General features: G+C 38.4%; 1 protein-coding gene across 1 annotated transcript in view; it reads left to right on the forward strand.

Annotated features, from left to right (window-relative positions):
* Nucleotides 1-20,382, forward strand: part of IFI16 (interferon, gamma-inducible protein 16) — a 41,915-nt gene that overhangs the window by 15,030 nt on the left and 6,503 nt on the right. Inside the window, exon 7 of the mRNA XM_011978622.1 lies at nucleotides 8,171-8,338. Within this exon, the coding sequence (XP_011834012.1) occupies nucleotides 8,171-8,338 (168 nt within the window). The remainder of the gene's footprint in view (nucleotides 1-8,170; nucleotides 8,339-20,382) is intronic.

Below are 20,382 nucleotides of genomic sequence, written 5' to 3' on the forward strand. Positions count from 1 at the left end.
CCAGGATGGTCTTGATCTCCTGACCTCGTGATCCACCCGTCTCGGCCTCCCAAAGTGCTAGGATTACAGGCTTGAGCCACCGCGCCCGGCCTCAAATTTTAAAAAGAAAAAACAATATAAAAGATATATTTAAATGAAACTTTCTTTAACTTTAACTTAGTAGAGCTTAATCTTAGTACGGTAACCCATAATTCTAACGAAGAAGATGTTTTCTTGACTTGAATATAATGGGTCGTTCTTCCTCAGCTGTGCAGACGGCAGTCTCAGTGGTTAACAACATAAGACAGGGTCTTTCCCAGGATGGCTCGTTTTTTTCGTTTTGTTTTGTTTTGTTTTTATCTTTTAATAAGAACATGGTTTTCAGGCTGGTGCTGGTGTACTGGAAATTCTAGGGGTAGTACCTGTGCTAAAAGCCTTTTAGTTCTGAGGGAAAAGAAAGTGGAAAATAAGTATATAATTTTTGTTGCATATCCCGGGGCTTGAAGCCCCATGGTGACACCTTCCGCTCCATTCTTGCTCAGGGCTGCCCAAAGATTGCTGCGGCCCTGCCCTCTCTTGAGGTCTTGGCCTTCTTGTGGCCTTCACCGCCCCTGCGTGCTATGGCCTTGGGGATGAGGGGCGTTGTGACTTACCCGGTCATCCTTGGGACTTAAAAAAAACAAACACCATTTTATATTTGACTATTTTTTGTGTACTTTTATACTAAATGAGTTAAATTTTACCTTTATAGTAATGTGCTATTAATGTTAAATTTAATTTTAATAAAATCTTGTAGACATCATTTATTCAATTTTAATGTCTGACTATAAAGTAAAACTTTTATAGACTCATTTTAATTTTTTATATTTGTTTTTTTCTTACTGATTTGTTTGAGTTCTTCATAGATTCTGGATACTAATCCTTTGTCAGATACATAGTTTGTGAATATTTTCTCCCACTCTGTGGGTTGTCTGTTTACTGATTGTTTCTCTCGCTGCGCAGAAGCTTTTTAGCTAAATTAAGTCCCATCTATTCATCTTTGTTTTTGTTGCATTTGCTTTTGGGTTCTTAGTCGTGAAGTCTTTGCCTAAGCCAATGTCTAGAAGGGTTTTTCCGATGTTTTCTTCTAGAATCTTTATGGTTGCTGGTCTTAGATTTAAGTTCTTGATCCATCTTGAGTTGATTTTTGTATAAGGTGAGAGATGAGGATCCAGTTTCATTCTTCTACCTGTAGCTTGCCAATTTTCCCAGCACCATTTGTTGAATAGGATGTCCTTTCCCCACTTTATGTTTTTGTTTTCCTTGTCAAAGATCAGTTGGCTATAAATATTTGGGTTTATTTCTGGGTTCTCTATTCTGTTCCATTGGTCTATATGCCTATTTTTATACCCAGAACCATGCTGTTTTGGTGACTATGGCCTTATAGTATAGTTTGAAGTCAGATAATAGGATTCTTCCTGATTTCTTCCTTTTGTTCTTTTTCCTTAGTTTTGCTTTGGCTATGTGGGCTGTTTTTTGGTTCCATATGAATTTTAGGATTTTTTTTTCTAGTTCTGTGAAGAATGATGGTGGTATTTGGATGGAAATTGCACTGTATTTGTAGATTGCACTTCATCAGGTGTATGTCTATGCCAAAATTTATCAGATTTTATACTTCCAATGTATGCACTGTGTTATATGCTAGTTATGCCTCAATAAATCTATTTTTAAAACATCAGGAAAATGTATCCTGTTTTCTTCTTTTGTTTTTTTGTTTTGTTTTGTTTTGTTTTTGACGAAGTCTCGCTCTTGTCCCCCAGGCTGGAGTGCAATGGCGCGATCTCGGCTCACTGCAACCTCTGTCTTTTGGGTCCAAGTGATTCTCCTGCCTCAGCCTCTTGAGTAGCTGGGATTACAGGCGCTTGCCACCACGCCTAGCTAATTTTTGTATCTTTAGTAGAGACGGGGTTTCACCATGTTGGCCAGGCTGGTCTCAAACTCCTGACGTCAGGTGATCCGCCTGGCTCAGTCTCCCAAAGTGCTGGAATTATAGGCGTGAGCCACCATGCCCGGCCAGTATGGTCATTTTCACAATATTGATTCCACCCATCCCCGAGCATAGGATGTGTTCCATTTGGTTGTGTTGTCTATGATTTCTTTCAGCAGTGTTTGTAGTTTTCCTTGAGAGGTCTTTCACTTCCTTGGTTAGGTATATTCCTAAGTGTTTTGTTTTGTTATTTTATTTTATTTTATTATTTGCAGCTATTGTGAAAGTGGTTGAGTTCTTGATTTCATTCTTAGCTCGGTTGCTGGTGGTGTATAGCAGAGCTACTGATTTTCATACTTTAATTTTGTATCCTGAAACTTTGCTTGAAACTTTGCTGAATTCGTTAACCAGTTCTAGGAGCTTTTTGAATGAGTCTTTAGGGTTCCCCAGGTATATAATCATATCATCAGCAAACAGTGACGGTTTGACTTCCTCTGTACCGATTTGGATTTCCTTTATTTGTTTCTTTTGTCTGATGCTCTGGATAGGACTTCCAGTACTATGTTGAATAGAAGTGGTGAGAGTAGTCATCCTTGTCTTGTTCCAGTGCTTAGGGGGGAATGCTTTCATTTTTCCCTGTTCAGTATAATGTTGGCTGTGGGTTTGTCATAGGTAGCTTTTAGTACCTTAAGGTGTATCACTTCTATGCCAATATTGCTGAGGGTTTTAATCATAAAGTGATGCTGGATTTTGTCAAATGCTTTTTTTATGTGTGTCTACTTAGATGATCAGGTGATTTTTGTTTTTAATTCTATTTGTGTGGTGTATCACATTTATTCACTTGTGTGTGTTAAACCATCCCTGCATCCCTGGTATGAAACCGACTCAATCATGGTGGACTATCTTGACATGCTGTTGGATTCTCTTAGCTAGTATTTTGTTAAAGATTTTTGCATCTATGTTCATCAAGGATATTGGTATGTAGTTTTTTTGTTGTTGTCATTATGTCCCTTCCTGGTTTTGGTATTAGGGTGATACTGGCTTCATAGAATGATTTAGGGAGGATTCTCTCTTTCTCTATCTTGTGAAATAATGTCAATAGGATTGGTACCAATTCTTCTTTGAATGTCTGATAGAATTTAGCTGTGAATCCATCTGGTCCTGGGCTTTTATTTATTGGAAATTATTTTTTATTACCATTTCAATCTCACTGCTTATTATTGCTTCATTCAGAGTTTCTATATCTTCCTGGTTTAACCTAGGAGGGTTGTATATTTTCAGGAATTCATCCATCTCCTCTAGGTTTTCTACTTTATGCACATAAAGATGTTCATAGTACCCTTGAATGATCTTTTGTATTTGTGTGATATCAGTTGTAATATTTCTCATTTTGTTTTAAATTGAACTTATTTTGATCTTCTCTCTTCTTTTCTTGGTTAATTTCACTAACGGCCTGTCAATTTTATTTACTTTTTCAAAGAACCAGCTTTATGTTTTGTGTTGTTCTTTGTCTGTCAGAATTTCATTTAGTTCTGCTTTGATCTTTGTTATTTCTTTTCTTCTGCTGCATTCTGGTTTGGTTTGTTCTTGTTTCTCTGGTTCCTTGAGGTGTGACTCTAGATTATCTATTTGTACTCTTTCAGGCTTTTTGATGTAGGCATTTAATGCTATGAACTTTCTTCTTAGCATCACCTTTGTTGTATCTCAGAGGTTTTATGGGTTGTGTCTCTATTATCGTTCATTTCAAAGAATTTTTTAGTTTCCATTTTGATTCATTATTGACTCAATGATCATACGGGAGCAGGTTATTTAATTTCCATGTATTTGCATGGTTTTAAGGTTCCTTTTAGAGTTGAGTTCCAATTTTATTCCACTGTAGTCTGAGAGAGTACTTGATTTTTTTTAATTTTTGAGACTTGTTTTGTGGCCTATTATATGGCCTATCTTGGAGAATATTCCATGTGCTGATGAAAAGAATGTATATTCTGCAGTTGTTGGGTAGAATGTTCTGTAAACATCTGTTAAATCCATTTGTTGTAGGGTATAGCTTAAGTCCAAAAATTTTTGTTTGTTCACTTTCTGTCTTGATGACTTGTCTAGTACTTTCAGTGGAGTATTGAAGTCAACCAGTATTATTGTGTTGCCATCTATGTCATTTCTTAGGTTTAGTAGTAATTGTTTTATAAATTTGGGAGCTCCAGTGTTAGGATTGTGATATTTTCCTATGGGACTAGTTCTTTTAGCATTATATAATGTCCCTCTTTGTCTTTCTTAACTGCTATTGCTTTAAAGTTTGTTTTGTCTGATGTAAGAATAGCTACTCCTGCTCCCTTTTGGTGCCCTTTTGCATAGAGTATCTTTTCTTACCCCTTTACTTTATGTTTATGTGAGGCCTTATGTGTTAGGTGAGTCTCTTGAAGACAGTAGATACTTAGTTGGTGAATTCTTACTCATTTTGCCGTTCTGTACTTTTTAAGTGGAGCATTTTGACCATTTACATTCAGTGTTAGTATTGAGATGTGAGGTACTATTCTATTCATCATGCCATTTGCTGCCTGAGTATCTTACTTTTTTAATAGTGTGTGGTTGTTTTATAAGTCCTACAACATTTATGCTTTAGATGTTTTATGTTCTATTTTGATGTATTTTGAGGATTCATTTCAAGATTTAGAGCTCTTTTCAGCAGTTCTTGTAGTGCTGTCTTGGTAGTGGCTAATTCAGCATTTGTTTGTCTGAAAAAGACTTGATCTTTCCTTCATTTATGAAGCTTAGTTTCAGTAGATACACATTCTTGGCTGATAATTGTTTTGTTTAAGAAGGCTAAAGATAGTACTCCAAACCTTCCTAGTTTGTAGGGTTTCTGTTGAGAAATCTGCTTTTAATCTGATAGGTTCCTTTATAAATTACCTGATACTTTGCTTCACAGCTCTTAAGATTCTTTTCCTCATCTTGACTTTAGAATGCCTGGTGATTATGTGCCTAGGTGATGATCTTTTTGCAATGTATTCCCTGGGTGTTCTTTGAGCTTCTTGTATTTGGATGTCTAGATCTCCAGGAAAGTCAGGGAAGTTTTCCTCAATTAATCCCTCAAATATGTTTTTCAAACTTTTAGATTTCTCTTCTTCCTCGGGAACACCAGTTATTCTTAGGTTTGGTTGTTTAACAGAATCCCAAACTTCTTGGAGGCTTTTTCATATATATATATTTTTTTTGAGACAGACTTTCACTCTTGTTGCCCAGGTGGAGTGTAATGGGGCGATCTCGAATCACTGCAACCTCCACCTCCCAGGTTCAAGCAATTCTCCTGCTTCAGCCTCCGTAGTAGCTGGGATTACAGGTGCCTGCCACCATGCCCAGCTAATTTTTTGTATTTTTAGTAGAGACGGGGGTTTCACTATGTTGGCCAGGCTGGTCTCGAACTACTGACCTCAGATCCACCTGCCTCAGTCTTCCAAAGTGCTGGGATTACAGGCGTGAGCCATTGTGTCCAGCAGCTTTGTTCATTTTTAATTCATTTTTCTTCATCTTTGTCAGATTAGGTTAATTCACAAACCTTGTCTTCAAACTCTGAAGTTCTTTATTCTACTAGTTTGATTATATTGCTAAGACTTTCCAGTGTCTTTGGATTTCTCCAAGTGCGTTCTTCATTTCCAGAAGCCGTGATTTTTTTTTTTTTTTTTTTTTTACGCTATCTATTTGTTTGGAGATTTTTCCATCCATGTCCTGTAACATTTTTTTTAAATTTATTTAAGTTGGTACACCTTTCTCTGGTGCCTGCTTGGGTAGTTTAATAATCAACCTTCTGAATTCTTTTCTGGCAATTCAGAGATTTCTTCTTGGGTTGGATCCATTGCTGGTAAACTAGTATAATCTTTTGGGAGTGCTAAAGAACCTTGTTTTGTCATACCAGAATTGTTTTTCTGCTTCCTTCTCATTTGGGTATACTATGTCAGAGGAAACATCTGGGACTCAAGGGCTGCTCTTAGGATTTTTTTTGTCCCACAGGGTGCTCCCTTGATGTAGTGCTCTCCCCCTTCCCCAAAGGATGGGGCTTCCTGAGAGCTGAACTACAGTGATTGTTATTTCTCTTCTGGATCTAGCCACCCAGCAGATCTACTGTACTCCAGGCTCCAGGCTGATACTGGGTAGTGTCTGCAAAGAGTCCTGTGATGTGGTTCGTCTTCAGGTCTCTCAGCCATGGATATCAGTACCTGCTCCAGTGGAGGTGGCAAGGCAGTGAAGTGGACTCTGTGAGGGTCCTTGGCTTTAATTTTGTTTATTGGGATAGTTTTGTGTTGGTTGTCCTCCAGCCAGGAGGTGGAGGTGTTAAGAGAGCATCAGCTGCAATAGTATAGGGAGGATACAAGCTTGCCCTAGGGTCACTTGGATAAGATTTGAGTTTCTCAGGTGGTGGGTGGGGCCTCAGAGCTCCCAAGAGATTCTGTCCTTTGTCTTCTGGCTACCAGGGCAGGTAGAGAAAGACCATCAGGTGGGGGCAGGTTCAGATTCCTCTTGGACAGGGATAGCTGTGCCTGCTGTAGGGGATGGGGTGTGATTCTCAGGCCAATGGATTTATGTTCCCAAGGGGATTATGGCTGCCTCTGCTGTGTCATGCAGGTTGCCATGCAAGTGCTGGAAAGCTGGCAGTTACAGGCCTCATCCAGTTCCCACACAGCCTGAAAGGCCGATCTCACTCCTACCATGCCCCCACCAACAGCACTGAATTTATTTCCAGACAGCAGGTGAGCAGAGCTGAGAATCTGCTACCAACCTCCCTGCCGAGAACGCAAGCAGGGCTTTCTACTTGCCCTGGTAGCCAGAAGACAAAGGACATAATCTCTTGGGAGCTCTGTGGCCCCACCCACCACCTAAGAAGCTCAAATCTTATCCAAGTGACCCTAGGGCAAGCTTGTATCCTCCTTGTATTATTGCAGGTGATGCTCTCTTAAAAGCTCCACCTCCTGGTTGGAGGACAACCAACACAGGGAGATTTCAAGCCTCCCTGCCTGCTGTGGCTTCTGTGCTGGTGTCTGCATTCCCAGTTCACCCCCTCCCCTGGGTTCCGTCCAGGAAACTGTGTTCCATCAAAACTTCAGCTGGAAGTTTTCTTCTCCCTGTGGTCTTTCCCCAATTCCACTGGCAGCCCTCCTGAAGGACCTTTGTGAGACAAAGTCAGAAATAACTTCCCTGGGGACTGAGAGAGCCCATAGGGCTCTTCCTGCTATTTCCTGTACCCCTGAATTTTGCTCAGCTCTCTAAATTCACCCTAGCTCCGGGTAAAGTCAGATCCTTCTCTCACGATCTAGACCTTCAGGTTCCCCACTGAGGATGTATGTTCAGGGGTGGATGATCCCCTTTCACACTTTCACACTTTGGGCACTCATAGTTTTTTGACTGTCTCCTGGAGCCTGCCGCAGCAATCCATTTCCTTCAAAGATGCCATTTTGAATATCCTCACATTTAAATAGAAAAACCTATTAAGATATATTAAGAGAATGATGTTCCTAATAGGTTTCAAAAGGATATAAAACCCATGGTAAATAATAAAATATTTGAAGAAATTAGGAGGGTGGGGAACCAATATAATGCAGTGGTCAAAAGCAAGGGCTTTGCAGTAGGATAGACTTGGTCCACATCTGGCACATTAGTTTCCTGATATTGGGAAAATAGCTTAAATATTTCTCATAAGATTGGTTTAAAAATTAAATGAGATAATGGATATACATTTCTTATTCCATTGCCTTGTACGTTATGGAAAATCAACATGCAATAGGTCCTATTGCTAGAAGCAAGATAAAGACGAGCATTGGAAAGATTTCTAGGGAGAGAAGACATCACATGCAAATGTTAAAGTGTGAAACAGCATAGTGAGTTCTGTATAACATTGGTATATGTAGAAAGGTATAGGAAAATGATGCAAGACAGGTAAAAAGCAGCCCTCCAACAAGCTGGCTTTTGTCATAAAGACAGAAATGGAGTCTCCAATGTAAAAATATCAGTAAGTAAATATTGAAAGATTTTAGGAAGAAGAATGCTTGATCATTTCACATTTCAGCAAAAAAAAAAAAATCTGACAATTGCCTGGAGGGATACATTAGAGAGAGACCATGTTTGGAAGTAATGAGACCTATTAGAATCTAATAAAGGATGGTATTCTCACAAATGAAAAGATGTTGTGCTTCCTCTAATATTGAAAACCATTAAACACAAAATGAATACTTTCAGGTAAAGAAAAAACCAAACCCAAAAAACAATGACCCTAAGAGCATGAAGCCACCCCAGGAGCAGAGTCAGCTTCCAAATCCTTCAGAGGCCGGCAAAACCTTCCCTGTGAGCCATCTTCAGACTCCTCAGATGCCGCCAACAACTCTATCCAGCAGTTTCTTCATCAAGGTACAATTTCCTGAGTCCCATACCTCATTCCTCCCTATCATAATTTACAGGGATCATTAGACTGTTGGAAGAGCTACTGCTGTAATCTCTGTCTACAATCTTAGTATGAAATTATGCCACTCAATCATTTGTTGAATTCGTACAGTGAGATAGCACCACATCATAATCTTTACTATCTAAAAGGCATTCATTTATATAATGATTTCTAACTTTAAGAGGATTATTATCTTGTATTGCTCCCATTGTAGAGAGGGTAAGAGAGAATGGCCAGGCAAGCAGAGATGAAGACAAGAATGTGTTCAGATCCTACATTCCAGTTCCTTTTACCCATTTCCTTTTTGCTTATTGGTAATATTTCTGATTTTACTTTCATAGTTCCAAGTTCCTACCCCCATTACATATTTTGACACATGCTATTTTCTTGATGGGTATCTATTTCTCCTATATCATCACTGGTGGGAATCTCCTCAAATTTTATGGGCCAACTTAAATTTTTTCCTCTGGCAAGTTCTCACTGATACAAGATACTGGAACTGATGAGTCCTCCCATTCTTTGCTTTCACAGAGTTTCCTGTTAATGAGATTAAATTACTAATTTCATAGATGTGAACAGAGGCTTACTTCATAATGTGTTCTCCATACTTCCTTGATCTGAGATTTTCCTTAACAGGGTCAGCATCACTCAGGTTATATCTGTGGACCAGAGAAAACCTACAAATTCAGCCTAGAACATGGAGCAACAATGACAATAATTCTGTTTCTACTTTTTGAGCACTTAACTAGATGTTCGTTCTCACGTGTTGTTCCTGATGTACATTATCTCATTCTCTCTTCATAACCATTAGGAGGAGGCTAATTCTGCCCCAATTCACAGAGAAGAAAATAGAGGTACACAAAGGTTAAAAATCTTCCTCAAGCCTTCAAGAAAGTTAAGAGTCATTATTCGTATCCAGTCTTATTTAAACCCAAAACTTGAAAAATTAATGATTATATATGGCTTTAGATGAGGAATTTATATATGCCATGTCAGTAATTTATTTATTGGTTGCACAATGGTTGCATAGCACACACTTTGTAAACCTTCTGATAACAAATGTGGTGACCAGTGGTGATCAGAGTGTGTTCTAATAAGTAAACCACTCTCCAGAAGTAGAATCCTTTCATTTGCCTTTCTAACTGAGTGCATTTTCTATATTACGTAACTGAATGACAGAAGTGATAGAACTATGGAAGTGAAACTAGTATTAATAAATTTTAAAAAAGATTTAAAAATAGTGAAAATAAAGGAAGTTATACTTCCTTGCCCTCGGTAAAGAGTATTTTTAAAAAATCACTTACTTGGTAATGCTAAGGTAAGTTCTTGCATATTTCTAAATACATTTGAGAACTTTGAAGGATTCTAGCTAGCTGATGCAGACTACAAAATAGCAGAATTCTGCATCTGCAATTGTGAATTTTAAAGAATCTTTCTAGCAAAGTGATGATCAAAACATCTAAAGCAACATAGAGAAAGAGTAATTTTATCAAATAAAATTTATGTGATTAAGTTTCTCACTATTAATGAAGTATATTCATTGAGATCTTACTAGTCTCTGTGTCTTTTGATGTTTACAAGGTATGCGTTCATGAAGTGCTTCCTGACTCAAGAGGATTACTGTCTTTTGTTGATCTAGGTTTGGAGAGAGATTGTGGGGAAGTAGCCAAATGGAGGAAGATGAATACAAGAATATGTTCATTATCTTTATTCCAGTTACCTTTCATCCTTTCACTTCGTTCATGACCACATTCCAGGTTTTATTTTAAACTATCCATGGTCTTTTCCAAATCAGAAGCTTTGACATATAGATTGCTTCTTTTGCTGGGATCACTTTCTCCAGTCTCTTCTCTAACTCAACTCTCCACAGGCCCTAGCCTAAATCCCTTCCTAGAGCAAGTCCTCACTGGCACCCACATTTCAGTTTAGATGAGATCCTCCCATTTTTGGTTCTCTCTGGTTCTTCATTTATGAGCTTTCCTAGCTCCCTTTACTTTTCCTAATAGCATTTAAACAATTGGAATGTGGGAGTGATTTTCTCCTTTTCTATGCCATAAGCTCAGATGGTAGGTAGCATCTACCCCAGAGGAATACAATACAAGAAGGGAAAAAGTCAGTTCATGCTATGTACATCAATTCTTATTCCAGATTACCTTTTGCTCAGCAGTGATATGACCCTTGTAGTCACCTGCACTGAGGGTTCAGAAGCCTGTACCTGTGGGGAAGGGGCAGGAAACTTGGAGGAAAAGCAAAAGGAATTAAATCATTATTTTTTACAGTTGTTTCTCACCCAAGCCCCAAGCTGCATTCTGACCCAGCGGCAGATACCTGCAGCCACCATGTACACATCTTGGAAGAGAAGCTTTCTATATTTAAGGATTCTCTATTTTGATTTTTTTTGTTTGTTTGTTTTCATTGTTGTAATTTTTAGTTAGCTTCAAAAAGCTGTATTTTCCTCTATAGTTTATGCAGGTGTTGTTTGAAGAACAGAACCTGCGCCTTTTTTGCCATCTGGGCACAGGTGGCTATGGAACGAGCCCTTACTCAGTCATTGCAACCTAAGATCCATTTTATTTGTGCCTTTTCAATAACTTAAGTGGCATCTCCAAACAGCTATGCTTTTATCACTCATATTTCTTTGAAAGGATTATGTGAGAATTTCTAAGTCCCATCTGCTAAAATATGAATCACAATCCTTGCTACAGCTGTACAAATGATTGTGCTGTATGTGAACTTCCCTGGAGCACAGGAATCTCAGGAGGATCGTATGCCTTCATGGCAGCCATTTATTCTTGGGTGTCCAGCTATCGCCTGTAAATACAGTGTCTGTCTAACTGCTTTCTTGGTGACTCCCCAGATGAGCATAGTCTTGTTCCACTGATCATCGGGTTTCCTCAGATTTTCTCTATGGTATATGTTCTATATTCATTGAGATTTAAAACTAGCAGCCTATTCTTATCATTGATTTTTTTCTGCTCTGTATACCTAAAGCAAGAAACACAAATTGACATGAATCAGGAGCAGGGATGGGAGGGGAGATAATTACTCTGAGAAAAAAATTACATAGTGATTTAAAATATTATTCAACCAAAGATTATATTTTTCTCATCTAATTCTACTCTTGTTACGGGACTGTTTAACTGAAATGAATCTGAGAGGATAATACTCCAAGGTGTTCTTGCCAATAAGTGGCAGAAATGAATAGAGAAGTTCCTTTAATAAAAAGCTTCCCATACCAATTCGATCTAAGGTTTCTGTCAACAAGGTAAACAGAATATGAGACAGCAGTTAATCAGAGCACACATACAAATCCCTGCAGAGACAGGGTAATAACAGTAACAGAAAGTGTATTTCTACTTTTTAAGCACTTACTAGGTGCTGGTTTTAAAACCTGTGTTCTTTATGTATATTATTACATTGTTTCCTCATAACAGTCATGATTGATGCTATTCTCAGCCCTCATTTTACATAAGAGACAACCAAGATAGAGTTTTAAAATATTCCCCAAAATTCACAGGCAGTGAGTGTGCTAAATGTAAATTATGTGCACTTTATGTACTTTTTCTTATCCATTCTTCCTTACATCACCCAGGTGATGTTATTGTTAGTCACATTTCACATTTCTTAACACCAAGGATCTTAGAGGTCAAAACTTTACTCAAGATAATAGTGATTTTTAGTGTTAGAGCCAAGATTCAAATCCAGCCTTAATGAACTCTAAAGCTTCAGCATTTGATGATCACATATTGCTTCCAAAGTCAGAATATAGATGTTGAACTGTCTCATATATTTACATATATTTAAAATTAGATATTGTTTTTGTTTGGATTTGTTTTCATAATCTAGTTTCTGCAAGGCTCCTAAGGAAAAATTACATGTTGTAAGTCTCTGTATCATCCTATGTTTTACATTGCCGTGTTAAGACCCCTGTGTTCATCTGCACCCAATAATCAGATGCTGTATCTTCAGTGGAAGTCAAAAGAAAAATTAGATGACAATTTTCCAAGCTAGTGTCTCATCTAGGTGCCAATTGCACTGTGACCACACTGTTTTCTAATGACTCGTCCCTGTGTACCAATTGAAGACAGGTCTCCCATGTACAGAGTTCTCAGTTTTTCATGTTGTTTTGTTGTTGTTATTGTCCTGACTGGTAAATTCCAAAATTTATATTTCCCTATATACTTTCTAAGAGTTTTATATGTCGTACAGTGCTACCTATCACGCCTGTTTGCCATCTTGCTTCAGGTGGATAGATAGAGGCTGTGCCTAGTAAAGTCATTATCCGCTCTGATCTTCTCTGCTATTTTAAGGACAAAATTGGACATCTCAGGACAGTCAGTTTTCTGATGCATAATGACTTGAAAGAAAGTTCCCAATTGCCTAAATATGTGATATAGCAATTTCTGCAGCCATAGGAATCATTATGCTGTGCCTAAAGACTCTAGGACAGGGATTCTAGAAAGAAGCACATGTCTCCATGGCCGCCAATGCTTAATAACACAATGCATTACTTCTGCTTTGGTGACCAGCCCACAGGTTGTCTCACCACTCACTCTAAGATTGACCAGCTGAGCAGGAAAGCATTGTCCTTACTCATCATGGTTTCTCCCAAAGATTTTGTGTATGATATGGGTTCATTGTGCTTTTGGATTCAAAACGTGAAGAAGACAGAAGCATGACCTTTAGTCATGACTCCTCTGAAGCACAGATCACATAATGGCCTGAATCGTGATCGGGTATGGTAGCAGGGATTAATTACTATGAGACAAACAATCAGCTACTGTATTAAAATATTACTCAACCAAATCTATGATTTTAGGCATGCAAATTCTGCTGAAATAATGAGAATATTTGTTTCAACTTATTTTGAAAAGAAAATTACTCAAGACGGTTTTATCAATGATATTAAGCTGCCACATTGTACAAGGGAATAAAGAGGCTTTTTTGGTAATCCTCCTATACCTCCTCAATCAGGAGCTCCCTATAACTGGGTCAATATAAAGCATTAAATATCTTTAAACAGGGCAGACATTAAAAAAAAAAACCTGCACAGAACATAAAATAACAATGAAAATATTTTTCTGCTTATTGAGCGTTTATTAGATGCTGGTCTGTGTTCGTTACAAAATTATGTCATATATTCGTCATTGTATCTCCATAAAGATACAATTTTTATCTCATTTCACATATGACAATCATGAGATATCAAGAGGTTAAAAATACCATTCAGGCTAATAAAAACAGTGTTAGAGTAAGGATTCATATCCAGCTTTAGTCAACTAAAAAACTTTGGTAATTATGCAAATATATTTCTTCCAGTATAGGACCGTATATATTAAAATTTCAGCTATATATCCACAAATATTCATATATGTAGTGCTGAATTTTGCATTTGTTTTCATAATCCAGATGCTACAAGCCAGAATAAGGTGCATAAGGGGCCTATAGGGTTGGGTGTTTGAAGCTGTAATCAACAAGCAGGTTTTATAGCCCCTTTTTCAATCTATTTAAGGACCAGAGAAATATATTTTATAGATGAGTCTCTATATATTGGAGATGGGTCTCACTCTGTTGCCTAGGCTGGAGTGCAGTGACTCAATCAAAGCTCACTGCAACCTCAGACACCTGGGCTCAAGGGATCCTCCTGCCTCAGCCTCTCAAGTAGCTGGGGCTAAAGGTGCACGCTACCAGGCCTGGCTAACTTTTAAAAATGTTTTGTAGAGATGAGGCCTCACTATATTGCGTAGGCTTATCTTCACCTCTTGGCCTCAAGTGATCCTCCTGCCTCAGCCTCCTGAGTTGCTGGGGTTACATGTGTAAGCCACTGCATGCAGCTTAAATGTTCTTAACAGTCTTCCATTAGTGACATTAGAGGAAGTCACACATGATTTTCCCGACACCCTCTATCCTTACTTTAACAAGATGTAAAAAGACAGGTGCTGGGAATGCCCTACTGGAATCTGGAATTATCCTGATTACTGTCGGGAATCCTGAAGGATTCTGAATATCTGATGCACACCACAGGACCAACAGAATCCCGCCCCTGGAACTGTGCTTTCAGGGAATGCTTCCAGCAAAGGGAGGATCAGTGTGCCCAAACAACCAACACATGAGTTTCCTGGAACCTGAAGTGCAAATTACAGAAGTCAATTTGTATATTTGCTTGATGAGAATAGCTTCTATCACTTTGGTTAATGTTGTTCTGAAATTTGCTGCCCTTATAAACTGGGAGGGTTATTTAGCAAAAATAACCTCAATGGACGGGCTTAACCAAGTTGGCCTAGATGGGTTTTCAGCAGAAATAGAGCCAGGACCCAATCACACACCAATAAAATTTCAACCAACAGGATGAAGGCTATAATACTGGTTTGTGAGTGTACAGTTGAAGGAGTTAGGATATCTAAATTTACACTCTTCTTCCATAGAAAATACCAGACAGATGACAGCGAGAACAGAATAAAAGGAAAAATAAGAAAACCAAACATATACAGATGTAGACATGGATATATTAGGTTTTTGTTTGTTTGTTTGAGGTAGAGTCTCACTATCACCCAGGATGGAGTGCAGTGGCATAATCTCGGCTCACTGCAAACTGTGCCTCCCGGGTTCAGGTGATTCTCCTGCCTCAGCCTCCCAAGTAGCTGGGACTACAGGTGTGCACCACCGTGCCTGACTAATTATTGTGTTTTTAGTAGAGGCGGGGTTTCACCATGTTGGCCAGGCTAGCCTTGAACTCCTCACCTCAGGCGATCCTCCCGCCTCGGCCTCCCAAAGTGTTGGGATTACAGGTGTGAGCCACTGTGCCTGGCCAGGTTCTATCTCATTCTGAAAACCACAAGACAGAAAAAACTCAATCTTTTCCTGAGAACATGGAGGCCAGAATCACCCCAATTGATGACTTCAATAGAATAAAGTCTTCTCAAGACTTGAGACTGCATCTGCAAACTTCTGGCTTCAGGAAACCTCCAGGAGTGAGCCATCCTCAGACTTCACAGAGAATTATGTAAACCCCATCCAGCCATTTCTTAGCCAAATCACTAGCTTACTATTATCATTTGTGCCTCCTCAAAGGCATATTTGCATTGTATAATGCAATGGAAACCATTGCTGAAGAGGTACAAATTAGTACAAGCATTTTGAAAACCAATTTGGTGCTATCTTAAACCTGAAAACATGCATACTTGCCAATGATGCAAATCCAACTGGGCATATGAATGAATAAAACGTATACAGATAGTCACAGCAGCATCACGTGAACTGGAAAAACCTTGGAAGAACCCATAACCTACATCAAGAGAATGGGTAAATTAGGGAACATGATGTTGAATTGAAATTAAACAAGCTGCAGATGCATGCATCACAGATGCATATGAGGCATATAATAATTGGAAAAAGCAAATCACAGTAAATTTTAAATAGTATAATAACATTTTTGTAAACTCTGAAACTAATAAAACTAAATATCATATTGCTTGAGAATAAATGCCTTGTGTAGTAAAAGCTATTTTTAGAGCTATTCATCATGATTCAAGACTGCCCTTACCTCTGGGAGCTAAAGCTGGTGGAGGATGCGTTCAGAGAGAAGCATGTTGGTAATCTTTTCTTTCTTAAATTGTTTGAGTGTTTTCATAGCTACTCATGCTACCAAGTGTGTAGTTTTAAATGCTGAACAAAAAAATTTATGTTCTAAATTTAGAAATGTACTCCTTTCAATAAGATTCCATTACTACATGTGGCATACTTAAATAGAGAAACATTTTTAATAAAATGATTTTCATCTTACCTAGATCTGGGGTATCCATCAACAGAGTCAACATAAAGCATGGAAAATGTGTGCATCAGGCAGAAATTCAAATACTGCACAGGCCATTATTAACAATGACAATAATTATATTTTTGCTTATTGGGCATTTACTAGGGTCTAGGCTCTAAGCTTATTAGCTATGTATATTATGTAACTTATTCTTCATTACAACACCATAAATATGATATTGTTAGTCTCAATTCATATATGAGAACACTAGCATTCATAGTATTGGAATAATGTTTCTTCCAATGTGAGAGAGATTTAAAATTGTCTCTAGTATGTTTATATGTATGTGTACACTAACATTTCAGAATAGACCATGTCAGACTTGGGTTTGTTTAATAGTCTGAACTCTGCAGTCTTTCAGTGATGGAGGAGATGCACGAGAGTGGTTAGAGGCTGTTCTCATCAGAGAGCCACAGCACTGCAGCAGGCTCCTGCAGCCCTCTCACCTACCACTTTTTCAGCAAATGGTGCAATAGAATTATATTAGTGAAAGCCAGAAGTGAGAAAAACAATGACAAACGGACATCATATGTAAATGGTTAGAAATGGGTTTTCACTATTATAATTAATGGTAGTCAAAGTATATGATTTTGCAACACTCTGTCCTCACTTGAACAAAGTACAAGAAACAAGCTACTGGGAATTCTCCAGATGGAACCTGGAACCCTTCTGATTTTGATTGAGAATCTTGATGATTTCAGTTTGCCTCATGTAGACAGCAAGGGCAACATAATCCTGCCTCTGGAACTGTAGCTTCGAGAGAATCCTTGCAGCAAAGATCACTTTGCTGAACAAAATGATGGAGAGGTTGGTGTATTAGAGCCTGAAGAGCAGATAGCTGCTACCTGCATGTGTACTCATTTGATGAGACAGGTTTACCTATAAATACTCCTCAGTTTGGTTGATTTTCCTCTGAATCATGCTCCCCTCATCACCAGGGAGGATTATCTACCAAAAAATGATACTAAGAGGTGTGCTTTAACTAAGCGGTCTCACATCAGCATACAACACAGATAGATCCAAGAATCTAAGACCAGTGAAAGAAACTTCAGTCATCTGAGTCTTGACCATTTCGGACTGCAGACCATAATCCTGGTCCTATGTGGGCTGAGGAAACTAAATGTCAGTATACTATACAGAGACATTAGCAGAGGGAAGAGCCTATAAAAAGGGAGATTTTGAAAAAATCATATATGGAGCCCATACCTACTTGTTAATAGTTCAAACCCTTTTTTTTTTTTTTAAATCTTCTACTTCAAAGACATAAGTAAATATCCCTGGAAAATTCTGATTTCTCATACCTACTGGCTTAAAAGGGACACGTGATGTTTTTTTAGGTCCAACCCTTCTAAAATAAGCAATGTGTCCATTCCTGTAGCCATAGGAGTTATTCTGCTGCACCTAAACCTCCCTTAGCTTAGGAATCTCAGTCAGGATCATATGTCTTCTACCTCCAGTACAGCCATTTTCCTCTGGTGTCCAGCCAGCCCCGTAGGAGGCAAAACCTGTCTGACCACTTGCTACATGATCCAGTAGCTCTGCAGGAAATCTTTATTCTTACTGATAATAGGTTCTCTCACAAATTTTGTGTGTGATACGGATTATTCCTGGTTTTGATTAGAAACCAGAAGCATAACTTTTTATATTTGATATCTTCTGCCATGTCTCCCTTAAAATAAACAACACAAAATGGTTTGAAATATGAATAGGAATAATTGCTGTTTTTTCTGAGTAATAATTCCCCCAGTATTACTATACCAATGTGTTCCTCCTCTACATTCCAGTTTCTTTTCAATCCTTTCTCTTTTGCTGTCTTACCATATATCAGAGTTTAGTTTCAGTATCCATGCTTTTAACCACAGCAAGGGTTTTGATACTTCCTTTGATGTCAGATTTTTCCATCTCAGTTCTCTCCCCAAATATCTTCAACCATAAGGTACCAGTCTAATCTATTCCTTGAGTAAGTTCTCACTAATACCCTCCTCCCAGAATAGATCTTATTTTCTCACTGTTTGCCTTCATACGTACCTTTCTGTTTCTTTATAGCATTTATCATAGCTATAATAAACCTATGACTTCCTTCCCTACTCAGCAATAAATGTAGGTTATAGGTACCCTTTCCTAGGGGAAGACAACACGGGTGGGAGACGGAGTTTACACTTGTGTGTATCAACTCTTATCCCAGCTTGTCTTTTGTTCTGCCCTGATATCACCCCCTGTATTACCTACAATCCAGCGCTATGGGGCCTATACCCAAGGCGAATGGGCAGGGAAGGAATGGGCAGGGAAACACTGACCCACAGCAACTTGAGGGATAGGAAACTCTAAGATTTACATTACTATTCTCCAATATCGTTTCTCGCCCAAGCCCCAAGCTGCCCCTGGCCCAGGTTGCAGACCTCAGCACCACTCCACACACATCAGTTGAGGACAGGCTTTCTCCATGCAGGTTTTCTCAATTTTTATACAGTTTTTTTTTTTTTTAGTTATTAATTTCAAGAATTCATATTTCCCCTTATATAGTCTTTCCTGGTTCTTTGTGGGCAGAGCTAGCTGCTTGTAACTGTTGCCATCTTGGGACTTGCCATCAAGGCCACAGGTAGAGCCCATGTGTAGTCATGAAAACCTCAGGCCCACTGTCTCTCTGTTACTGCAATGACATACATGGACATCATAAGACAACTACTCTGTCCACGCATACTGGCTTGGAACTTTCTAAGACCTTGCCTGCCTAAATAGGCAGCACAGTCATTTCTACTTGCATAGGAATCATTCTGCCTCTCTGAAAGCACAGGATCCGAGGCAAACTCATCCACCTAAACACCACGTAGTCATTTCTTCTCTGGGATCCAGCCATCTTCACAGGAGGCCCGCAAAAATGGTGTCTGACCAGTCAGTCTGTGATTCACTATGTAACCCGGAAATCCTTGCTCTTATACATCGCAGCTTCTCTCAAGTAGTTTTTCCATAATAGAGTTCCTTTTGACTTTTTAATTCAAAGCCAGAAATAGATTATTATCTTTGATTTATGCTGTTAGGTATCCTGAAGTGAACAGCATAGAAGGGCATAATTCACGAACAGGGTAGGGTGGAGGAGGATTTACTCTGAGGGAAAACAAATGTTTGCACTTTTAAAATATTATTCAAACAAAGATTATAATTTCATCATCCAAGCCGGGCTATCATGTGACAGTTTAAGATTTCATTTATTTTTAAAAGATAATATCTCAAGACAATCTTGTCAATAAAATTACATTGCTACACATGGCAGATCTGAATAGAGGGGCTTCTCTCATATTATGCTTCCTATATTACCTCCATACAAGGTTTCCTTCAACAAAGGCATCATAAAACATGAAATATCTGCTCATCAGAGCAAACATGCAAACCCCTAATAGATCGTGGAAAAATAATAGCAACAAAGACTTACTTATTGAGCATTTACTGAGCTCTGGACTCTAAAGCCCATTCTTTGCACACTTTACCTAATTTATTGTTTATAACATCATACACAAATGCTATGGCTAGTCCCATTTCACATGTGAGAAAACTGAGGTGCAAAGAAATCTTCCTCAGGGTCATACAGATAGTATTAGTCAGGATTCAAATGCAGCCTTATTGAACTTAAAATGTTAACATTTAACATGTGAACATTTAATGAGCATAGATTGAATCCACAGTAGGTGTGCAAATGTTAAAATGTCTGCAATTTATTTTTAATCAATTTTGAATATACAGTGTTTTGTTTGGGGTTTATTTCCAGAGTCCAGGTGCTCAGTGGTGGTCAGAGACCGTTCTAATCAAGAAGCTGTTCTCCATGTGAGCTCACTACAAGCAGTTCTTTTGTGTACCTCTCTATCAACAATTGCCACTTAAAAAGTTAGGTTACTGAATGGCAAAACTGCTAAAAAAAAAAAAAAAAAAATGTGCCAAATTGGCCAAATAGGATGAATATTTTTTGGACTTCCATTAGTTTAATTAAAGGTAGTCAAAGTATGTGATTTTAGAGATATTCCAAATCTTATTTGAAAAATGTATAAAAATGTAGCTAATGGGAATGCTTTAGGTGGAATATTAAATTGTCCTGAGTGCAGCTAAAAACCCTGAAAGATTCTGATTGCCTGACCCACACTGTAGAGATCATAGAACCTTGCCTGAGGAATTGTGAATTTCAGAGAATCTTCTTGTTATGGCTAT

This window comes from Mandrillus leucophaeus, unplaced genomic scaffold (assembly GCF_000951045.1).
Source record: "Mandrillus leucophaeus isolate KB7577 unplaced genomic scaffold, Mleu.le_1.0 Scaffold1034, whole genome shotgun sequence".
Lineage (NCBI taxonomy): Eukaryota > Metazoa > Chordata > Mammalia > Primates > Cercopithecidae > Mandrillus > Mandrillus leucophaeus.